The sequence below is a fragment of the Uloborus diversus genome, chromosome 7 (genome assembly GCF_026930045.1).
Source record: "Uloborus diversus isolate 005 chromosome 7, Udiv.v.3.1, whole genome shotgun sequence".
Lineage (NCBI taxonomy): Eukaryota > Metazoa > Arthropoda > Arachnida > Araneae > Uloboridae > Uloborus > Uloborus diversus.
Window position 1 is genome coordinate 87,121,068 of NC_072737.1, and position 25,518 is coordinate 87,146,585.

Below are 25,518 nucleotides of genomic sequence, written 5' to 3' on the forward strand. Positions count from 1 at the left end.
TGATCAGAAAAATACGTAAAGGTTATATTACTTTCTTTTTACTATCTTTTAATTACTAAGAAGCTCGATTTCTACTGCATTGAAAGATGCAAATAGCAGAAAATTAATTAAAAACGATATATATCGAATTCTAGATATATTACACGAAATGCAGCTTAAAGCAGAATACTTCTTTCAACAATTTTGATATGCATCGGTACAAATGTTAATTATTGTATAGTTTTAATATGCATTAATATACATTTTTAATATACTTGTTATTTCTTTTATTACTTTTCTAGCACAAAGGTATTTATTCAACTTCATTGGTTTACCTTATGAATAGATTTTTGCAAATACTTCTATTTATATTGCCGAAAATGTTATTTTGGCATTTTGGCAATATTTAATGCTAGCTTAAAAACTGGTCATGAATACAATGCTGCAGCGTTCTTCATAAAAATTTCGGAAATCGAACGAGTAGAAATTTTACAGCTTTGAAAAGCAAGCTTCTATTTTCTTGCTTAACACAAAAAAAGAATGCATGAAATTTCGAAACACATTATTAAAATTCATAAAATATTCTTTCTTATTTCGAAACACATTCATAAAATATTCTTTTTATCTTGCACACCTTGCTATTGGATTTACTCTTTTTATACCTAAAAGTGAAAAAACTCATTCAAGTTGTAGATGTAGCATGAAATATTTTCCAATGCACTTAAGTAGAACTCAAAGGCAATTTGAATTGCAAAACTGATTATAAAAGATGAACAAGATGATATTTGAATCATTTTTTTATTATTTAAAGAACAACCTATGATAAAGAAGCTTTTTTACCGAAGGTTTATATTAAAAATTATTTTAAAAATTCATGGGAATGTCCGAGAGGCACATGAAAAATATTTTTAAACGAAAATTCACTTTTCTAGATAGTAGCGACGAACATACATAAAATCCTTTTATTCAAACAATAAGTTATTACTTTTTCCATTTCAAAAACAAACATAATATTCATAACAATATAGGAAGATGTATCTTTCAGAGAAACTGAGATTCATAATCCTGACAAAAAGAAAAATACACCAAAACTGCACACGTATTGAACTTTTTCGTTACCTGATCTCCAGTTTTACTTCTAAGAGCAATTTACTTTTCGATTTTGTTTCTCAGAAATGTTCTTTACTTTTAACTCGCCGAAAATATAATATTACATTTGATGCGTTTTGTGTTTTCTTAACGTATTGATGTAATCGAAAAGTTGTATATGGACGGATTAGAATGATAGTGGCATGAGTCAAAAATTTTATAAAAGGATTTCTACATGAATTTGGTTTCCTGTTTAGTTTATCCATCGAATATACCAATTGCACAAAAGAACACTAAAATATATTGCCCACAAGGAGCACACGGAAATTGATCACTAACCGAAACTGCTGTTTACGTGATAATGACAGTAGTATAAATCAGTTTCCATGATCCTGATTGGACCAAGCATTGAGCAGCAATATAAATGGAGGGAGCAAGTCCAATCATTGGCTTAGCAAAAGCTGACCCAAGGATCCCAAGTCACGTGACCCCACAACGACGAATGGTTGGCACGTTTTGCGTGAAACCAGTGAAAGAAACCTGGACGAACGAGAAAGCTCGTTCGATTTCTTCCACTGCTTTGCTTTAAAATATATCACGTGACTTGGGGTCTTTGTTTCATGAATGAAAGACTTCACTCCCTCCATTTTATCTCTTCTGAATGGGACCAAGCAGTAAAAATTTGCTGCTAGGCAAAGCACTGTATGTACTTGACTTTATTTTACCAAAATAATTGTAAATGTAGAATGACATTGGTGCAAGTCAGTTTCAATGCCAGTGTATGAAAAATTGTATATACTAATCAACTTCTGTGTGAAATATCTACATTAATTTCTAATTTTGTACTATTCCTAACGTTTTGAAGAATAACGGTTAGATCCATGAAAAAACTATTTTGAGAATAACTAAAAAAAAAAAGCGTTTCTTTAATGAATCAACCAATAATTTAAAAACCACGATGTTTCAGACGTTGAAAACGTAAAAAGAAGGGAAAAGAACACAGTAAACGAAATGTACTATAAGAGAGTACGTTTAACTAAATAGAAGTAAAAACTTTGAACTCGTATCAAATAAAATTATTAAATTCAAATATGATACGTATGTAATCTATTTATAACTACGTAAATAAATGCATGAACATACAAAATGAAACTAAGCTGATCCCAAAGTTGAACTTTTTAAAGAAAAATATTTAACTGGCTCTTATTTAGTTTCCAGTGTACAGGAAAATAAAAACAACTGAAATACAACGTACTTAGCAGCATTCTTTAAAAAAATTATATTTTTGCGTCAAGCCGGTTTACCCTTTAAAAGAAAATATCTTCGATATTTGTTTTTAGCAATTACACGTTAATTAGAACGTAGACGCGTAAGAAAGGAAGAAAATATGTTTTTTACAATGTTACTTTCATGCACTCGATTTTTGTTTTGCTCATGTATACTACTAACATCTTAAAAAGTTAGTATTCGTTCTTACATTATATTGCTGATATTCAATTAGTTTCTTTTTTTTTTCTCTCGTTCTAACTTTTCTACGTCCTTCGCTTGAAATTTCATTAGCCTGATACATTATTCTGCGCTCCGCAATGCTCTAGATATCCCCCCCCCCTCCAATGAAAAGTTGTAAATTTCGGGAAGTGTTTTCAGTGGATTTTTAAAACTTTTTTCATTTAAAAGAACTTGCTTTTTGTCTGCAAAAAAAAAAGTAATTAAATGTTGTCCTTTCTTAGATTTTTATAGCGAAATTTGTTTCTGGAGGTAAAATAATATGTATTCATTTTTTTTCTATACGAACTTGTAAACAGAGAATCTTTTTCTTCAAATTTGCATACTGCCATTACAACCAAATTCGATAGTATTTAATTGAATGACTGATATAGTTAAGAGTTTAAAAAATAAAACTATTTTTTCAGCATTAGTTATTTTTCTTTAAACGTTAAAGTGATTTTTGCTTGATTATTTTTTTATTTTTGCTGTGAACTACAGCAAAGAAGAAGCAAGCAGTTGGCGATGATGTTGAGGGAATGCATATTCGTATACAGAGGTATATGCGTGCATATAAGCATATACGTGTGCTAGTATATATATATGCGCGAACACAGTATGTACGTATTTATACGCATATACTTGTGTAGGTATATGGTAAGGAATGTTGTAGGTATAAGTCTATGGACCATTCCACGGAAAATGGTAATTTTCTCCCGCACGTGACACCTCATATATTTTTTTATTAAAAATAATAATTTATAAGGCTAATGATAAAAAATTTATTGCTCAGCAAATTACAAACGAATGTGTGATTCCTTTGGCAAAAAAAAAATTTCATTTCTTTCTTAAATGACAACCTTTTAATGAAATATATGAACCGTCACATGCGGGCGTGACTACTTTTTCGTAGAATGGTCCAATACATAATTTTTTGTCAATGGTTTAAACTATAGTTTCTGAACAAATGAGATACGTTTCCTTTACATTGGAGCCTTTGCTTTCAAAAATCAACCATTAATTTCAACATTAATATATTAGTAGAGCAAAAATATTAACCAATTCATGATCAAGGTACAAGAGATACTTTAGATGTCCTGCACGTGACACATGCAAATAAATTAAATTTTAAATGACAAAATTGTTTAATAAAAATATAACTGTCGGGAGTATCTTTGTATCAAAAGTAAAGATTAAAAAATTTGCTCACCCCTGTTTAATTAAAATATTAAGAGATGTTAATGAAATTTCTGCGTCTTTTGTCCTGCACGTGACGGTGGAATCGCCATATACGTTTTTACGTAAGCACACCAATAAATGCGTGCTTGCGTACCTACAAGAATGTGTCTATACAGGTATCTATTCATCAATACTCTTTTATACTCGCTTACGCGTATGTATACGTTTGTACACGCAACACGTAAATGTTGGGATACACACGTATATACTCGTATACTCGAGTATACATGTGAGTTCAAGCCATCTGATGTATTCATATACATAATCGTGCATAAGCTCCTTATACTCTAATACATTTGTGTACACTTACATATTCATGTATACTTTAGGGCAAGAATTAGTAATGGAGGAACAAGTCCAATTATTGGTTAAGCAAAAGCTTGGGCAAAGACCTCAAATCACGTGACTCAATAACGGCGAGTGGTTGGCCCCTTTTACGTGAAACTAGTGAAAGAAACCTGATTTCTTCCAATGCTTTTCTTTAAAATCTGTCACGTGACTTGGGATATTTCCTTCACGAATGAAAGTCATCACTCCCTCCAGTTTATCTCTTCTCAATGGTGCGTACACGCATGTAAAAGAGTGTTTTGCTGCTTAGGATACTTCAAACTATGTGCGATTTTTTAAGCAGGAAATTTTGTCCGAAAATGTTGCTGTTGTCCTAAAAATTATTACTGTTAATGAAATATATTATCTATTGGCACGTATATATGGGGACAAAATGCGAGTTTTTCCTTGCAATGGTCCGATGAATTTCAAAAGCAATCAGTTCAATCTGCTCTGTTCAAAAAGTGTATTTAAAGCAGAAATGTTCAACGCTTAAGTAAAATAAATAATATGATATGGAAGTTAAAAATTAACTAAATTAATCTGAAATGTAGAAGCAATAAAATAATTTCAGCGACATCTAAAGGTTTTCTTTCAATAAAATTGATATGTGTTTAGCTTATTTTTTTTCTTTCTGGTATTTATAGGAGTACACACCGGGGCCGTAGTTGCAGGTGTTGTTGGTTTGAAGATGCCAAGGTACTGCCTTTTTGGTGATACTGTTAATACTGCGTCAAGAATGGAAAGCACGTCTGAGGTATGAATACATATTTGCAGCATTATATATATATATATATATATATATATATATATATATATATATATATATATATATATATATATATATATATATATATATATATATATATATATATATATATACATATATATATATATATATATATATATGTATATATATGTTTGAACTCAAATAGTAAAAAAGAATAATACAAAAACTTTAAAACAATAAACTACCATCCTATTCTCTAATGAAAGCTATCCGTCTAAGGAGAAAAAGCTCATCATATAGCAATAGAAAGATTAAGGATAACCAGTTCAATAGAATTAGTATTCCAAATCAAAAGTACATTTTCCAAAGGAAAGTGCAAAATCAACCTTAATACATTAAACAACCATCATATTTTCTAAAATTTGTTTAAAGCAACAATACCCGGAGATTGCACTTCGCCCTTGATTGGGACTCAGTCAATCGAGAGGAACCGTAACTAAGCTGAAGGAAAACACCTAATACTGAAGTCCAATATATTTTCATACTGGCAGCTAAAAACGTTTTGCACTACTATGCAATATCAGCATTCATGGATTTTATTGCGATTCAGGAAACTTTTGCGCAAAAAATTAGTTTTGATTAACAGGAAACTGCTCTAAACCCTTAGAATTCCGAAACGTTACCTGTAAGTAATAAGTGACGTTCCGATTTTTTTTACAGTAGATTGCCGTTGATAAAAGGCATGAGACAGCATTTAATAGCTCAAATTTTAATTCAAGCATTCGTCATTAAAAAAAAAACCCAACCATTAAGCACATTTTCGTTACATTTACATAAAGAAATCCCCTCTCTCCAATCCTCTCTCACCATTGAGGCTCATAATGTCTCTTTGCATTTTCTCCGCAGACTGCTACTGTATCTACAACTCTGTCCCCGCTCTTCATTCTGCATCTGAACACTTTGATTTTCAAAATAAGATTTAAATGTCCATAAAAAGTATTAAAATAATATCCTCAAATATTTCTTGCTGAAGGAAAAAACTTGGGAGTTCATGTGTCTCTTTGCACTTCCTCCTTGAACTGCCACTGTACTTACAAACTGAGAATAAAGTCAAATGGGAAGCAGGAAACATCTTTTATAAAAATACAACTCATCTTTGTATTGGCAGCAAATAAACTTACTGGAATAAAGACTAAGCAAAGGTGACAAATAAATAAAACCATCGTCTTTCATTTTCTAAAATCCACTTCATCCTGTTTTTCCTTAATGTTCATTGAAGTGGTTTTTCTTTTGTTTTCATAAAGATTTCACATTAGCGCAAACTAAATCTCCCCGACGTAATTTGTTTTTCCTGAAATCTATTTAAAGACCGTCTTTGTTTGCTTTATGCATTTTTGAAATTGAAAGAGTTATTAGATTTCATCAAACTTCATTCAGAGATTGCTAATGCTGGCCTAAGGGATCATCCATAAGTGATGTCACTTTTTGCGAGTTAAGGAAATGTGACAGTAGGGGAGATAGAAATGTGACTTCACATGTTGGTTAAAATTAAAACAGTTAAAAATGTCAGATTATTGTTTTTTTAATTATTTTTTTGGATCATTTTTATTTGCTTAATTTGTTTTAAAAATTAAAAGAGTTATTTGCGTTCATCAAATTTTATTTAGAGATTGCATTGTGGGGTCACCTATAAATATGTCAAGTTTAGAGAGTTTAGGAACTGTGACATTATGGGAGAAAGGAAAGTCAAAACACATTTTGGTTAAAGTTGAAACAGTTAAAAATTTCAGAAAGCGATTTTTAACTGTTAAAACTGCTAAAACTAATTATGTGAATTTATTTTAGAGTCACATGTGCCAGAGGTACGGGTCGGAGTAGGGAGTTGGTCCTTTTCTCACCGACTCCTCATCCCTGGTAAAAACATTTGCGCATTGAACTAATTTCATTTTGATTCAATCATATTTATCTCTGATTTGCGTCCACGAGAACGCACGTCCACGTCCTTTAAGTCCAAGAGGTATGGTATTTCAACTTTAAGAAATTTTATCTATTTCTTGAGATCAAAAATTGAGAATATATTCAGAACTGGTACGATTTTTTAAATTTTTTTGTGCCAAAAATAAGTTTTTCGTGTTGTTTGTTCTCAAGGATAAATTGTTCAAAACATACCCTATTGTAAAAACTATTAATTCTTAACAGTAATCAAGTAAATTGTACGGGCATGATTAATACTTTCAGGAGAATTATACATATTTAAGTGCTCGAAGAACTTAATTTTAGCTTTCAATGCCAGAACTACATGTACTAAACCTTTTTGACAATAGTCATCATGATTGCGTCCTAGTTTGATTATCAGCAAAAAATAATTGTTCTTGTTCAACTTTTTAATCTTTGTTTCTTCTTCCATAAAGCCTCTCAAAATTCATATCAGTCAGAAAACGAAAGATAGATTGGATCCTTCAGAATGGGACATCACTGAGAGAGGAACCATAACTGTTAAAGTAAGTAATATTTTAACCATTGTTTCATTTATTCAGTCAAAATATGCTGTTTAGATTGTTATAAAATTATAACTTCGTTCTTGTATGGTAAATTTATGTGTTCATAAAAATAATCGGAGCTTTAAGAAGACAATAAACATTCATGATTGTTTACTATCTGCCCATAGCCTAATTAAATGCCATTCTTACAATAAAAATAAAAATTATATTTTCACTTGAGATAACTAGATTTTTGAGCAATGTTGGACTTATTTTCTTGCAGTTCTACTCACAATTTGTCTTTTATCTTTCATTTGAAAAATAAGTCAAACAGATAACCATGTCTCCATCACGCATAAGATTAATTTATTTATTGCATGGACAATCATATTGATTCGGTGACAAATTCAGCGTATGCAATAACACAGTAACACAAGTACAATACGTCTGACATCAACACATCCTTAAGGTATAAAATGAAATTTTTAAAAACTTTTTTCAAAAACATGTCTAAAAGTTTCTGTAAAAAATAGTTCGCCTGAATTCAATTTTCTGACTTGAGCAACCTTGAATTTATAGTTGTAGGGGAGACTGGGGTAATGGCGGTCAGCGGGTAATGGCGGTCACTATGATTTCTCGTAAAGTGAATAACTCAGATTTAAACTGATTGGGGCTTCCACTTCATGGCAGATTATAGATGTACTACTGAAGCTCTGGACATCTTGCCAGTCGTCGTTTTCCTGTTGTGTAAGAAATGCTTTTTTGACGTTTCGCCTTATAAGAATGATAAAATAGTTTAATCCCCTATCAACTCTTACTGTTTACCTTTCTTGGAACGAGACTGATCTCACAAGAACAAGATACGCCATATTATTGTATCACGTAGTGTTTTATTAACGTTTTAAGCATTGGTATTTGTGTGTGTGTGTGTGTGTGTGGGTTTTTTTTTTTTTTTTTTAAACCGTTGACTGAAAACGCGCTTACATATTCTATACAGGGGTGCTCACAAGGAGGGATTATAGCGCAAGTTGCGCCATCAAAATTTTTGGGGGGATTTTTTTTTAAAATTATTTCTTTAAATTCATTTATTGATTTATTTTTAATTTAAATTTTTTATTTTATTTTATTCTGTTTATATTTTATTTCATTTATTTACTTAGTTTGTGTGTGTATATATGCCCTTAAAAGTCAGAACTTTTCTAATAAAATAATGGTAAATAATAATGAAAAATAAATGAGTAAATAAATTTAAAAAAAGAAATAATTTAAAAGAGAGAACTAAAAAAAGGGGGGGGGAGAGGGTTAAGTAAAATGGGGGGGGGGGATTTGCACCATTGAACTTGGGGGGATGGGCACCCCTCATACTATATGTAAGCAATTTTGTATGATTGTGTTTCAACTTTAACACAAAGTAAAGTTTTATATTCATTTTCCCTTAGGTGACTGCCATTACCCCAGTCTCCCCTATTTAAAACTGAAAAAGTTATATTTTAACATTACACATTATACATAAAAAAATCGCGAAACTTAATTATTACATGTGGTGGGATTATCTTCATATACTATCCCATTAAATTTAAACACATTGCTAATGTTTCAAAATATATCAATAATCCCGTTTCGTTTTTCTCGTGCTTAATATTTCGAAACCAACAACAGCTTCCTAATCCTAAAATAAATTTATCAATTAATTACAGATGGCTCGTTAGAAAGCAAATTAATCATAATGAATAACGAAGTTTTAGGAAAGTTTTCATTTTAAGCGCATTTTGACAATTAAGTACTTAATTAACAAAACTATGAAATCTTTTATACAAATCGTTAATCCTTTTAACTTTATATATATATATATATATATATATATATATATATATATATGTTTTAAAAATGTCATAACTAACTGAACTCGTCATTTTATCGTTCATTAGTATCAATCTGCTTGAGGCTTTATTCTTGGTATCTTTTAATTATTTATTTATATATGAAAAGTCTAAACGGCGGAATAAATAACTTTTTAGGAAACAAACATATTTGCTAAATTTAATTTCGTTTGGCTTGTTTAAAAAGCTGAAAATTTTGCTTTTTTTTTGCAGAGAATGACAGATAAAATTTCTTGTGAGAAATCAATCAGAGGGGAAGTTTTCAGCATTACGATAAAAAGTTTTCCAAAACCTATAAAACAGAAAGATAATTAAATTTATTTTTTCGTATTTCTGTTTTAAGTTCGATACAATTTCAGGACAGGTTAGACAAAATAGTCCCCAGAGAAATAGTCCCCTGTGGTATTTTTCAATTTTTCTATTCTTATTTGTTGTAGGACGACATAAAGTTTTGTTGTTTTATGTAAATTGTGACACATTTAGTTACACTGCATATGAATTGCAATCATTCTCTAAGTTTCTATGAATTCGACCATAGCTTTGATTACGGTATGATTTCCTTGTGTCTTAGTCCATGGCTCCACTAGATGGCGCTGACGCTTTCGGGTCTTGACAATTTATTACTTTTATACGTTAAACCGATGCAACTATGATCTGCTCTTGAAATTCTCGAAAAATTTGAAACTTCATATGTTGCCCATTTTGACCACAAGAGGCGCTGAACGGAATCCTGTGCATCCACCAATCAATGACAAGTTTCAAAATTGGTTTATTTTTCATTGGATGTCGCTCATTTTGACCGCAAGAGGCGCTGAGCTATCCTGTGTATCCATCGATCAAGGGCAACGTTAAAGGAAAACAGGGATTCCCTGGAGCGCCCTCTTTGTTGCCATGAGTTTCAGCGATTGTCATGGCCTATAAGCGTAAGCGAAATTTAGTGGGGCCATGCTTACTCCTATGCTCTTTTGGGTCATGTCTCTAAAAAGCCGCCATTGTTTTCCAGCATAATAAGTATTAATTTTAAAGGTAATGAACATAATTTTTTTTAAGAATCCGACGTTTTTGTTTTCATTACCCTTTTAAATTGTTATTATTTAATGAAATATATGAACCATTACGTACGGGACAAAATGTCTGTCTTTTCGTAAAATGGACATACGGTTTTGAAAAAAAAAAAAAAAAAGTTTGACAACAGTCGGTGTTATTTAAAAATATGACGATGTTAGTAGATTTATTACCTTACGGCGTTGGAAAATCTGGTTCTGGAATAGTCTAATTCAAAAAAAAAAGAAAAAAATCTTCTCTTTTTTCGATTTTTTTAAACTTTAATAGGTACATTCCAACCTAATATGATATCTCTGTAAATTGTAAAAGCGGTCGATTACGTTATAGCACTAGAATACGACGAAATATTTGTGCTACAATACATTCATTACTATCCCTCTAATTCTAATCTTAAGTTATTATTATTTGAAAGTCATTTGAATACCTTTAAAAATAGTTCGGACTCTTGTTGAAGCAATGGTAAAAAAAATCAACTTAAGTTCAGCTCATAATGATAGGACTTAGTTTTTTGAAAATGTTTTTGAAATATCTGCTTAGATTTCGCACGACCTAATATAACAAAAAGCAGTGAATAAATGCAGCTTACCACAGTAGCCATGATACATACGGTATTATTTTTAAAAACCTATTGTCACTATTTTTTACTTCCTTTTACAAAAAAGGAAGTATTGTATTCGCGAAAAAATTTTCACTCAAAAATCGCCCTTAATTTCCATTTTGCTCACCCCCAAATGAATGTTGAGTTTTTTTTTCGATTCGACCACATGCGGAAAAGTGCCTAAGAATGTATAGACACGCGAAATATCCATTTTGACCATCACCGAGGTAATTACAACGACTTTTCTCGTGACGTCTGTATGTATGTGCGTATGTGTGTATGTGCGTATGTGCGTATGTATCTCGCATAACTCAAAAATGGTATGTCCTAGAAAGTTGAAATTTGGTACATAGACTCGTAGTGGGGTCTAGTTGTGCACCCTCCTATTTTGGTTGCATTCGGGTGTTTCTAAAGGGGTCTTTTGCACCTTTTTGGGGGGAAATCATTGTTAATTTCGATGCAAACTCAAGTGGTGTTATAATTTGGCGGTCACTTGGCGATATATCGCCAGTCTTTTGGTTGCCAAGTTTTGTCGCCAACTTGGCGAAAAATTTGGCGATTTTTTTTTTTTTTTTTTTAAATCTGCTTTCAATGTGGCCATTGCTAGTGATATTTAAAGAGTTAGAGAGAGAATCCCATTAAAATTGCAATAATAGGGAAATAGCATTAAATTGGTGTAAAAGGAAGTCATGTGATGCACACATCAGCTCGTTTCCAATGCTATCAGTCTTTTCTTTCGATTCAGAGCATAAAACCAGTTTTAGCTTTGAGCTTTAAGAAAAACTAATCGCAAACTGAACGGCAGTGCCTACTGAAGCAAAATCTGCTTCGTGAACTGTATCATTATGGTATTATTTTTGAACAGGTATTATTTTTTAAAATCCATTGTCACTATCTTTTCTAATACTACCAATCTTTCCTCTCGATTCAGGGTATAAAAACCAGTTCTTAACTTTGACCTCTAAAAAAAATTAATCGCAAACTGAACGGCACTGCCTACTGAATAAAAGTGTACAGTTCATGAAGCAAAATCTGATTCATGAACTGTATCATTATTGTGTTATTATTTTTGATCTGGTATTATTTTTAAAAATCCATTGTCACTATTTTTTCCATTACTACCTGTCTTTTCTTTCGATTCAGGGCAAAAAAAGAGTTCTTAACTTTGACCTCTAAGAAAAATTAATCGCAAACTAAACGGCAGTGCCTTAGGGTGGTTCATAAAAACTTTTTTTCTGCTAGAGTTCAGGACACCCCCTATTTAATTTAGACTTACTAATAGCATTATGCTGTAAAAGATTTAGCTTTCTACTGAAATTTTTAGAGGGTGCTCAATGACCTCTCAATTTAACATTAGCCGTAGCACAGAAAATGCTAAAAATTTAGAAACATTTAATTTCCCCAGCTACTTTTTTGTAAATAATTATTTTATTGCAATGTATATGCATATTACTAGTGTAAATTATAATATATAGAGTTGTTCTTTCAATTCAATGCCTTTTTTAATCCCCTTCCCCATACTTATGAAGTTTGCGGGAGGGGGTTGAGCACTCTCTTTCAGTTGAAATAGGAAGTTAAAATTCTTCCAGTACATTACTATCCACAAATCTAAAAATATTGAGGAGTGTCCTGTTACCTAGGAGAAACTTTTTTTACATGTATTTTTAAACCACCCTAATGTACAGTTCATGAAGCAAAAGCTGCCAGAGAAGGATATGATGAGATGTTTATTCAGCTACATCAACGAGACTGAAATCAAAAATTTAACGGGAGAAGGAAGATTTCTCCATCTGAAATATGAACGATGTCAGTAGAATTCAGAAAAATGCAGTAGTACTTCACAAAAATATAGCAAGATTGAGAAGCTTAAGTTTTAATGATACAACCCCCCCCCCCCAAAGTACTTTTTTTTGAATTTAAGCAATAATTTTTTTACGTAAAAATGTTTAATTAGTTTAAGGATATGATCGAGTAAGTAAAAACAAGTAATTATTTAATTTCATAAAGAAATATGATGAGAAATTTTTTTAAGGTTTTCAGACATTGGAATCCGTTTCAGCTCACTTCACATAAAATGAAAAAAAGATACAATTTCAAGTTACTCTTAGGAGAAAGACAATGAGAGAGTACAACTGAACCGAGAAACATTTTTCGCAACACTTCTTTCGTTATTTCATTGTGCCTAACTTCGCGTATTGTTTACTTAAACTATTTTTTATATTTGTGCTTTAAAAAAATCAGTTTAAGTTCAAAAATACTATGTTTGGAATTTTTTCGTGAAAAAATTATTGATTCCTCAAACTTGCAGTACTTTTGAGTAATGTATGATGGGGACTATACGTATGATTTCTTTGCACGCCAGTGGTACATACATTTGTACTCGCTTAATTCAAAGTTCCTAAAATTAACGAATTCGTTCTTATTGGCCGCTAGTCGTGAGAACTGTGAAAAAGTCTACCATAAATTCCGTCGAATTTTCAATAAGTACTTGAAGAACTTTTTTTTTCTCTTTGGAAATAAAAGACACCTACGGAGATTTCTTTAGAAATTTCGAAGCCAAACCTGAAACTAGATTTCGTGTCCCATGTATTGCACCACATTGTGAACTACTTAATAACGCAACCATCCATTGTATTCAGTTCCATGTTGAAATTTTACCTTAATCGCATCAAAAAGAAGTGACATTTAAAAAACTGGTTTAAAGTCTAACAGTCTAACAGCACATGAGTGTCAGACGTACGTCATAGCGTACGTAAGAGGAATTTTTCCTGCGTAAGGACATCAGAGTAGGTAAGAAAGGTTCGGACAGGAAGGGCACGAAGGCAGGAAACAGATAGCAAAGGTGCGTAAAATTGCTGCAAAAGCTAAACATCATAAATTCATTCCACGTCACGTGCACTGATGATCCTCACCCAACCATCTCTGATTTGGAGGATGTTCTTGAGAGGTGCAGACAGGCATGCCTTTGAAACTAACTTAAGCACATTTTCAACTTCCAAGACACAAATCATAAAGATCTAGTATACCTCAAAATGAAAAGAAAAAAGTGGGCTCACAAATATCCTCCAAGGGGGATGGAACCGTGCTAAACATGGTAGTTCATTTTAAAGCTGATCCCTCATTTTGGAGCCCCCCCCCCTCCTTTTTATCGATCCTAGATCCTCAGGATTTGGATCTCGGAAGCTGAAAATTTGTATAGGTAAATTTCAAAGGCATGTCTGCACCTCTAAAAACTTTCGTTCAAATCGGAGATGGCCGGGTGGAGACGACGAGGTCACTTGACATGGAATGACTCAACTTTTCACTCAGCTCTTGCCACCTGTTTCCTGCCAAAATCAGCGCGACTCAGCTTAAATAATAGCCAACCTTTCCTACCTGCTGTGCTGTGCTTACGAAGAAAATTTTTGGGCCTTCATACTATGACTTTGGTTTGGCGTTGCCTTGCTCCTGATCTCATTTTCCACCACCAGCAGTTTTAATTTTCGATTCTCATTCTTTTCGCAGGGAAAAGGCGAGATGAAGACATACTGGTTGCATGGTCGTCTGAGGCCCACAGAGATCCTGTCGCAATCAAGGCTACAAACCTCTCGGCTTCTGGAACCTTTAGATGCTTCGGACAGTCGTTCCCTTTACTCACCGGTGACCTTCGAAGAAGTCTCGCGGTACTCGCCCATCCCTTCTCCCACCAACAGTTCCCTAACCAGCGAGATCCTCCCTCAACAGGTGGGCGATCGCATACGATTATCGATGCCATCACAACTTACAGTTCCGGTTAGCAAAGGTGAGGCTAAGTTCACGTGCGTAAAACAATTGATATTTTAAAATATTCTAAATTCTTAAAAACCCTAACTATCCAAAAAAGAACTCCCATTTTTTTACAATTTTTAATTTATACATATTTTTAACATTTTTTTTTTCAGTTTAAAACAATTTAATTTTTGAATTAAACTTTGTTTCTTTTACTTTTATAAGCCTTTTTTTAATAGTTATTATTACGTTCTCCCCCTCCCTCCCCAAAAGACAGAAAAAAAAAAACTACCAAAAAGCGTGCTTTTCATGCAATGTTTTGGAACTTAATCTGCTCACCGAAATTCGTTGGGTTCGTTGACTTTTTTTAAATAATAAATACATCTTTTAATAATAATAAGTCGAATAAAGCCATCCTAAGGTTTCTTGGCCCCGTATCTTATTCATTCATGATTCAATTGGCTCCAAATTTTGCACGTTCATTACATGGCTCATAAAAAATGGGAAAACAAAAATCCGTATTAACATTAAAGTTTCAATTTTTTTTTCAGCTGTTTTCACAAGGAAAGGTGATTTAGCCTGAGTAGGAACACGAGTCACAAATAAGATTCGACTCTGAAAAAAAAAAAAAAAAAAAAACACACACACACACACACACCAAAAAAAAAAAAAAAAAAAACCCGCTAAACTATCGTTAAAGTAAGAAAAGGAAAATAGAGAAAATTTCTTTACTCTCAATATAAAAATAAATTAAAGCATATCTTATAAGCTCAAAAACAATATAAAAACCCCATAGTTACTTCAAAAGAAAGGATAAAGATCAATTGTCACATTCGGGCACACTAGTTTCAAATACTTTTCAGCATGTATTAAGTCAACAAAGAGATGTATCCCGAGCTTAGTGACCCAATTGTAACAATTTCGTATTGGACATAAAATGTTCTGGTAAATCCCTACCTTACATTTATTGCTTTTGAAAAATGATGAAACTTATTTGTTGTGACACATTGCCTGATCCCGATCAATTTGCCAAACAGGGGATTTTCCATACGTTTCCTTATTCAACTCGTAGTCTTTCACTGAAGTTTTCAACGAAAAAACTTATTCATTTTGGTCAGTGGATCCCAATCTGGAGGCGATCGCCCCCAAAGGGGCAATTGGCTCCTCAAGCACGGTGATAAGTTCTTGAGCAGCGATAGGGGGCAAGGAGTATTTAAAAGATAAAATAATAATAATAAAAAGCCTGGGAATTTCGAAATTGAAAACGCTTACGATTGTTCGGAGTTCAGACAAGGAATCACAGTTGAAAAAGAAATAAATTACAGTTTAAGAGCTTCCTCTTCATAACCCGGTTAAACCTATAGGAAGTCTTTCATCATTCATCCCCAAGGTTATAAATGATGAAGTTTTCATTTTTTTTCTTTAAATTTTAAGTCTTAGTGTTTTTAATTCCTCAGTTTCCAATTTCAAAAAGAAAATCTTATGCTATTAAAAACTGAATGTATCCATCTGTGTATCTATCTATCTATGTCATTGTTACTCCTGGTGAACGACAGAGAACTCACCATCGGACCAGATATCGATTGATTCGTAGTTTTCCAGGCTACATGTTTGTCTGGGTTGCAAAATTGCACGACTTCAACTAGCGGAGACATTAAATATGAAACCCTTTTTTTTTCTCCCACCTTTTTTCCTTTCGCCAAATTGGATTCTGCTCAGCAAGTGGCCAAAGTGGAAATAAGTTCTAGACGGGAAGGTCACGCGGGTAATACCAATGTTTCTAAAAAATCTTTTTGAGTAAAGCGTGTTTTTTGATGCGAAAAGGTTTCGAATAGCTGAAGTAAAGCGCATTTTTTATGTTTTGATTTTTTCCTCTTTCAATTTTAGGGAAGATATTTTACGTCCCAAAAGCGTCAATATAAGTTGTTTTGATAACTTAAACTGGCTTAGGGGTAGAAGTAAGAAGCGAATCCCCTAAGGGACTCCCAGGAAAGGAAGTTGTGCATAAACCCATTGCAATCAGGTTGGGCGAGCCGCTTAGTAATGTCATAAAAAAAATTAATTCTGTTTTTAAAAACTACGTCAATAATCTTTAAGTATTCCCTTCAAATACCTATTAGTTAGTTTTGTAAAAGAAATAAAAATAAACCTAGAAATGTACTTCTATTTATTTATTTATTTAGTTAAGGAGTGATTGGATAAAATTGTTTTATTGTAAGGCTCTTCTTTTCAAACTGAAACTAAAAAATTTTTCCATAATGTTGATGTTCACTGGCACCAACTTCCAGAATTGAATAATTTCCTGGCTAATGAAAAGCATTTTTAAGTGACATTCTATTTTAAAGGTTATTATATTTATTTAGATGATAATACAGGGGAATGAGGGGCAAAGTAAAATGGCTAAGATGACTGAACTTTTTCAAAATAAAGAAATTGGAACCTTGTTTTGAAAATTTCTGTACACAAAGAAAGAGTATTGTATTTTATCACAAAACTTCCATTGAAACATTATTTTTTATTTTTTGGTAATAATTTTAAATCTTTCAAAAAAAAAAAGAGTTGAAAACATTCACTTTTTTTATGGGAAAAAAGTGAAAAACGAAATATTTTTCTAACGAAACATTTTCTTTTTGATTATAAAGAACATTTTTGATCAAATGAATCTGTAATAAAATTTTGAATTAGTAAATGAAAAGAAAATTAAACACCAAAATAATAATTAAATTAACTAACTGATTAATGCATGAAGAAAAATAAATGAGTCAGTAAAAGAGTGAATGAATAAGAAAATGAGTGAATTTATAAGCGCAGAACGTAAATGAATCAAAGAAAAAATGAATACGTAAGTTATCAGTAAAGGATTGAGTGAGTAAACGAAAAAAGGTATTTCACTTTGCCCCGCATGTACTCTACTACTTGAGCAAAATATTTAGTATACAAATACGCTTAATATAAACTAAATAAATATTGCACCGCATAATAAAAGGTCTGAATTCATATTTAAAATATTAATAACAGAAACTTTATCATTTTATAATATCAAAATTAATTTTTGACTTTCGACAAATATTTCAATAGGAGTATCAACTTTTGAAAATTGCCTGTATTATCAAATGCTTTAATCTTTGGTGGTACTTTTTTCCTGTCTGGAATAGACTGAATGTACAATTTCATTGTTAAAATATCACTAGATAGGTGGCGCTAAGCACAGAGTAGATATTTCACCTTTTTACTTTGTCCCGCTATTTCCCTTTGCCCCACACTATACTTACATTTTCTATGTTTCGTGAGTTCATTCGTGTTGTTCATTCTTAGTTTCGTGAAGCGAAATTCCTAACGAAGCTCATGAAGGAAAAGGGTGGTTTGCCCAGTTAGAAAACATGGCGGCGCCCATTGCATGCAATGTTTAGGTTTTAAATGCTATATATGTGCGGTTCATAATGAGTTTATTGTTGAGCATATGAAATCTTGTAGCGAGAAAACATCAGGGTTTGCAGGATTGAGAAAATTTCAATAAAAAACATCGAAATATACTTCGCACTTTAATTATTTATTTGTTCTAGATAACTGACAATAAACAAAATAATAATAATAATAATAATTCATTTTGATTTTTAATAGCCTTTACAAATGAATTATAGTTTACTTTTAGTCAAATAATTTAAATACACCTTTGCCTACAATTTCTGAACGGAGGAAAAATGTGTCCGAGATTTTAAATTAAAATCACGTTTCGCATTTTCTGTAACTTATCAAGAATTGATTCAAAATACCTTGTTTAAGTCAGGTCATATCTGATTTTATAAAAGTTAGTAGATTTATAGTGAAATGTTTGCTATTCAAAAAGCGTTGGCCTGACTTATTTTCCGCATATACCGGGGGATGCGCCAATTTTAGAGTAAACAAGATACTGTTTTCTACACATATTTTTCAGATTTTTTAGAAATTAACTGTATTTGCAAACTTTGGGGCAGAAAATAGAATTTGTGAACACTTTTTTTATGTTTTAAAAAAATGTACTATTTGCTGTTATGTGCTAAGAAACGATGATGGAATCTAAAAAATTATCTGAATTAAGATGGAATTTAGTTGAAAGGAATCTTGAAATCTGTTTTCTTCTTTTTATTTTATTTAAAAGAAGAATCCTCTAGTCATTTTTTTTCATCACTAACTTCAAAAAAACAAGTCCTCCGAAAAAGCAATGATCTGCGTCCTCTGCTTACCTAACATTCGCCATCTTTATTTTTAACTGATCGTTCAAAAAGTGAACGCGGGTAACGAAAAACCGAAGAGTTATCGTTCGTTGAGACGGTGAGTTTCGTTAGAATTTATGAATGCACCCCTTGATATCCCTTACAGTTCTATTGTGCCATCATAAAACAGCAAAAATGATTTAAAGTCAATTAATGTTAAAGGTGTCCTTTCATTATTTTACTAGAAATAGAACTTATAATACCAACATAGAAATCAAGTATTGTCCACGTTTCTTCATATTTAAGAGAAAAGTAGTAGGTCAATGTTGTATGAAACCAAAAAATTTAGCATAGCATATGGATTTGGTATCATCAAATTAATCTTTTATAGTGCACGTGAACTTAGCTTTACATCTTTATTTTCATTTTTTTATTAAAAAATGAAATTTTGTTTTTGATTTAAAAAAATAGATATAACAAAATGGTTCTTTGTAATATTTTTAAACGGTAGTTCTGCTTCGTAACACACTGTAAAATGCTTTATCGTTTCACAAAGAATTACGTCAGTGTAAAAACTTTAGAGAAGTTCTGGAAACAATTGAAGTTAATTAAGTTAATGCTACGCGATAAAAGGCTCATCTATTGTTGGTAGAAACAGAAGTACTATTAAAATAAATTATTGAAACAACGCGACTAAGGCCCCCACTTGCGAAAATAATACAGACCCATCTTTGGAAGTTGCATGGAATCTTCTTAACCGAAGCGTAAGTGTTTAGTTTCAAAAAAAAAAAAAAAAATCGCCGAATTACATGATGCCGAGTAACCTTTCTTTCATTCTCTCCAATGGGGCTGCAATAGAGGCATAATCTTCTACAGTCCCAGTGAGTTCCCCTGGGATAGCAACCACTCTATCACATGGCACCACCATTGGAGGGTTCTTTTACCACGGGAAATTTGAAGCACAGTGAGTGGAGAAATCCGAGCTGTGAAACTGCATTAGGAATTTAATTCCGCCAAGAACACTCCAAGCCAAACGGGAACTCGAAGAATCTTAGAATCGATGATACTAGCAGTATCATCGTACTACATGGTCGCTATCGATATTCTGCATAAATGCACCAACTGGAGCCAGGTCCGTTTGGGCGTAAGAGACCAGCGTCTGACCACTTCATCACTCTGTCGGCTTACCGGTCGGGCGAGTAACATGTGCAGTCATATAGAGTAAATGTGAGCTATATGGACAAAAGTTGAGCCACTTCAAAACATTTCTATATTCAACTAAAAAATCTAGAAATCCCAGTGCTACCCTAAATTTGTAAAATAATTTGTTTACTCTTTATTTTGAATAAAACACATTGTCAATAAAAAAAAAAGTTGAAACAGCTGGTTGCATTATTCAATGATCTTGAAGTTACTTTTTGGAAACTACTTTTGATGTTGTGAAAAGTGATCTGCCTATATTGTGCAGTGTTTTGAATGATAGAATTTATTTTATGTTCTGAAGTAAAAACGGGGAAAGAAATTTCATTTTTATAGCTTAAAGTTCTACTTTTATTGAACTAATTTATTTTTCTGCCATCTGTGCAGCTTACGCTTAGCCCAGAAGTTTAGCCTAGACACCAAGAAACGTTGTTTACAATTTTTCCAGAGGAAGGGTAACTTGGGAAAATTTGAGAGAGATTCCTATAAATTGTAGCTTGCATACACTTATTTCTTATTTTCATGACCAAGAGGAAAAACTTGATATTTTCCACCATTGAACGACGTATCCCACTCAACTGCCCACTTTGAAATTTAATCAAAATTGTCTTGAAGTTTTTTCCTTTGTTCTTCGCTGTGGATACGGAATACAACGGTCAAAAAGTAATTATTCTGTTTTAGGCCCACAAATACGGTAAAACTAATTATACATATGAACTTAAAATAGAGAAATTGTGGATCACAATTAAAATGAAAGCCTGTGCTCGGTTCAGGGGGGTCATTTTACATGAGAATCAGCAAGAGTAATGTCACAAGCATTTTGAACGGGTTTTTTTTCCCGAAAAGGTTCATTATAGTCTTAATTGAAGTATGGAGGATATTTCTCCTTGAAAACTGAAACTGAATCTTTTCCGGTAGAACTAATAATTCTAAAATACGGAATCGTTAAAAAGGTTTTGAATTTAATATCTAAAACAAGTCGTTACTTTTTGAAACTTAAATGTTAGCCTTATTTGTTGCCTAAAATATTTAGATATTACGCACAAGTAAATTTTACAGAAAGCGGCAGGGTTGAAATACAATAATTATGGTTCAGTCGTTACTTTTTGAAACTAAAAAGTTAACCTACATTGTTGTCTTAAATGTATAAAAATTACGCACAAGAATCGAATAACCGCGAACAATAGTTTAAAATAAGAAAAAGACATTTCTACCGCAAGAACTAAAATGAGGAACAGCATATTTCTTGCGCCTCGTATGCTCAACTTCGTGCATAGACATGCCGAAATGGGATTAAAGGCTTCACATTATTGGGAAGAAAAATGCAAATGTAAGCACTAATTAGTATCACATGCTTTCATTGTAAAATATTGCTCTTTTGAATAGCCTATTTAGACACAATAAGGCAATAAGTTTTCCTTTTAGATAGAGACGGATTGTTCGTTTCAATGAGCAGTATAATTTCACTGCCCCCATTCAGAACTTTTATGAAAAGTTTAGTTTTATATTTTTTGTTGGAGAATTTTCACTATTTGGAGCATTTTTGATTGGACTGATTTCTTGACTTGACAGCTTAAGAAGAGAAAGGTATGATTACTTATATATATATATATATATATATATATATATATATATATATATATATATATATATATATATATATAGCCAGTACTGTCAAGTATTCCGCGATTATGAGATTATGATAAATGGTAAAAGCGCTTAACACATCATCGGCAAAAGCTTTTAAAGTCAAACCATTTTTGTTTGATTTAAAAAAGCTGCTCCATTCCTTCAAAGTTTGGAATATTATCTTTCCTATTTACGTGACTTAAAGAAATTAGAAACTATCCTTGACTCATATCCACGCCGCCCTTTTGCCGAGTTAGTGTCGGATTTCTTATTCACTTGCAATTAGTATAGTGACTCATTTGTGCGTAATCAAAGTATTGAAAGAACTATCAAATAACTCATCAATCATTATCCGCATTTTTATTTTTTGGAAGGCGGCATTTTGAGAAAAAACAACTTTGTAGAAAATCGCTTAAATATACTGAAAAACTGGCAAGAAACAATATTGTGTTACAAAACTCCATTTATCATCCAATTTAATGCTAATAAGAATTTTAAGAACTTAATTTGGATATTGATTATAGTTCATATTCATTAATAAATCTATTTCGGACACCATTTTGTTATTCTTTTATTGTAAAAAGGGATTCTTTGTAACTCTGGAACGCGTACATGCAACTTTATTGAAAAAGTTACAGTTAATTTTGCAACTGTTAGTCCTCATTTTTTTTGGCAGCAATTAGAAAATAACTACTGTTTAAAGCTTACAATTTAAGTCATCCTGACGTCACATGCTTTATTATAAGCATGTTCTAGGCCGCAACGATGCCTGAAACATCTTCCATTAGACCGAAGTGGTTGTATCGTTGAAATCCAGCACGGTTGTATCCTAAATCTGAGCTTTTACCCGTTAACAATGCACAATTGAGGCAGTGAGAAGCAAAGGGATGTAAGTGGCAAAATTAAAAATTTGGAGATTACCAGTACAAATAGCAGGTGACCCTGTCCTTTGTCTTGGGACAAGAGATAGTACTAGTAGCCCTCGTAGGTGCTGCTGTACAGCATGAGTTAGAAAAAAAATCAATGAAAGCCTACCTAGGACGTTATCTTTATAAGCGTTTTACTCAAAACTTGAAAATGTCCACTTACATCCCTTTACTTCTCACTGCCTCAGTTGATCAGCTTTGTTAATTGTTTTCTTTTATTTTCAGCTCTTAGATATGGAAGAAATCCACAAGAGTTGTCCTTGGCTGTAAAAAGAGTTGCACATTTATCGAATGTTGGTGTACAGACAAGTCCACCACCACCATTCTGTCCTTCGGGATTATTCTCTCATTATTACCCCACAGTCGCAAGCCTTCCTGCTTACCCATTTGCTGAACAAGATGTAAGTATTGTCAGCAGATGTTTGTAAGACAAAAAATGATCTTCTTTACTCAACATTATGTGTTTTTCTTCAGCTTAACCCTTAAATGCCTGATTCTCTTTTAAAGACCTTTTAAAAGTGTTCTTTGACTTGACCCTTTGCTTAAATTATGAGGAAAGTGCGTTAAAAGTTTTATTTTAATACAAGTATCGTTTATGGTCAAAAAGTCATGGTCTTCAACTTAAAATAAGCACACACAAACAATAAAACAAATACATAAAATACACCGCCAGCTCAGTTATTCCATCCGAGGAATGAAGTTTCATACTTTTTAGCATTCAGCCCGAAATAGGAAGTAACTGAGCTGGAGGCGGAAAACCTCTTAATAGAGTCAAAAGAGCCAAACAAAGTGGTAGCTAATGTAGAGTTATCACACCAGACGAGTGATCGCAGCAATGGTGTGGTTCAACTCAAAGGTTGAGGACAAAGCAAGGTATTTGCTGTAAATTATCAACCTAAGCCGGAGCTAAGGAAGAAATACATAAAATACACCGCCAGCTCAGTTATTAAATCCAAGGATTGCAGTTTCGTGCTTTTTTGCACTCATTAAAGCACGAAAGGAGTGCTTAAAAGCACGAAACTGCAGCCCTCGGATGGAATAACTGAGCTGGCGATATATTTTATGTACTTCTTCCTTATCCCGTGCTTAGGGTGGTGACTTACTGCAAAATAAAACAAATACTTTACTGTCAAACGTCCCGAAACGTTGAAAAATATTTTTAAAAATCTTACTCTTCAAATTGTTTTTCTTTTTTTTTTTTTTAATTCTTTAAAGAGCAGCAAAAAGTAGCTATTCTCAAGCACACAGAACTAAACAAAACGTACTTGTCACAAACGGTGAAAAATAATCTAGTTTTACTTTCCTTCTGTATTAAGGCTTCTATCTTTTGGTTAAAATTTATTTAGTAGCATCGTTGGTGGGATTTTTATTATTTTTAATGGCAACAACACCGTTTCAGTTTTCTTCTCATAGTACTATTTTAGCTGGTTGAATTGTTTGTATTTGCTTTCATGCAATTCACTAATATATAGTATGACAACCCTATTGGAAAAAAATCCAAAAACCAGTATCGAAATGATACCAGACCCAGTATGATTTGTACTGGAAAAAAGAAAATCATACCAGAAATTTATATTCCGGTATGAAATCTTAATGGAAATTTTGAAACCAGTATCAATTTAACCTGGATTTTTTTAGTACTTGTTCTTAAACGTACCCCAGGCCCAGAATTATACTTCAGGTTAAAATTTTGATTATTTTGTTGATATATTTTAATTAAATTTCACATACATGGTTTAATTGAAAAGAAAACTTTTTATATAAAAGGCAAATGTTGCCGGGAGAGTGACTGCAAAAATGTTACAGACCACTGTTTCAAAAGTTAAAAATGTAATGAGAGCACCAGGTAAATTAAATCTACGAAATACTTAACACATCCAACAAAATGGTGGGAATAAACAGTATTATCATACAGCAGGTTTAAAAGGACTGCTTTTCACAATTATTGAAAACATTCCAAGGCCAGGAGAAGTGATAGGAAAACCGTGAGACAAACTTTTAAATGATGGACCTCGATTAGTTTAATAATTAAATGGGTTACAGCATTGTTATTTTGTCTCTTTAAGTATAAATAAATAGTTAGCACTCATTTAATTTGCAGAATTTCGACATAATGTCTTTTTTAACATTTAAGTAAATTTATTGAAAGGATTTGGATCGGCCAAGAGAGTGACTTTGTACTAATTTAAGATTTTTTTTAAGGTGAAATTAAATGAGCTATCTTGCTTACTTGAATGGAAATGAGTTCAAAAAGGATATTTTACCATTAAAAATTCTATAGTACTTTTTGTTTCAAGTAACTATCCTGTTATTCTTCCCGGACTATTGCTATGCTTTTAGATAATCGACCATTAACGAGTTCGTTAACAAAAGCTTCTTTCACGAAATTGTCAAGAAACTCTTGAAGTATCCTGCATTATTTGCGTATCCTAAAACTTTTTGGGTCAAGTAATTTTTTTTGTTATTCTTCTCAGACATGATATTATTAGGCTTTTGGAGAATCACCCACTAACGAGTTTGTAGACAAAAGCTTCTTTTACGAAATTGTCAAGAAACTCTTGGAAGTATCCTGTGTTATTTACGTATCCTAAAACTTTTTAGATCAAGTAATTCTCTTTATATTCCTTCCAGCCATGATGTTGCTAGGCTTTTGGAGAATCACCCACTAACGAGTTTGTTGACTTAAGATTCTTTTACGAAATTGTCAAGATACTCTTGAAGTATCCTGCATTATTTACGTATCTTAAAACATTTTGGGTCCTGTAATTTTTTCGTTATTCTTATCAGACATGATATTGTTAGGCTTTCGGAGAATCAACGATTGACGAGTTCGTTAATAAAAGCTTCTTTTACGTATTTGCCAAGAAACTCTTGAAGTATCCAGCATTATTTACGAATCGTAAAACTTTTTGGTTCAAGCAATTGTTTTGACATTCTTCCCAGACATGATA

General features: G+C 32.3%; 1 protein-coding gene across 1 annotated transcript in view; it reads left to right on the forward strand.

Annotated features, from left to right (window-relative positions):
* The window catches only part of LOC129226777 (soluble guanylate cyclase 88E-like), a 162,598-nt gene extending 137,394 nt beyond the window's left edge, over positions 1-25,204 (forward strand). Inside the window, exons 10-14 of the mRNA XM_054861406.1 lie at positions 4,767-4,876; positions 7,261-7,350; positions 14,377-14,653; positions 22,793-22,968; positions 25,199-25,204. Of these exons, the coding sequence (XP_054717381.1) occupies positions 4,767-4,876; positions 7,261-7,350; positions 14,377-14,653; positions 22,793-22,968; positions 25,199-25,204 (659 nt within the window). The remainder of the gene's footprint in view (positions 1-4,766; positions 4,877-7,260; positions 7,351-14,376; positions 14,654-22,792; positions 22,969-25,198) is intronic.
* The last annotated feature ends 314 nt before the right edge of the window (positions 25,205-25,518 follow it).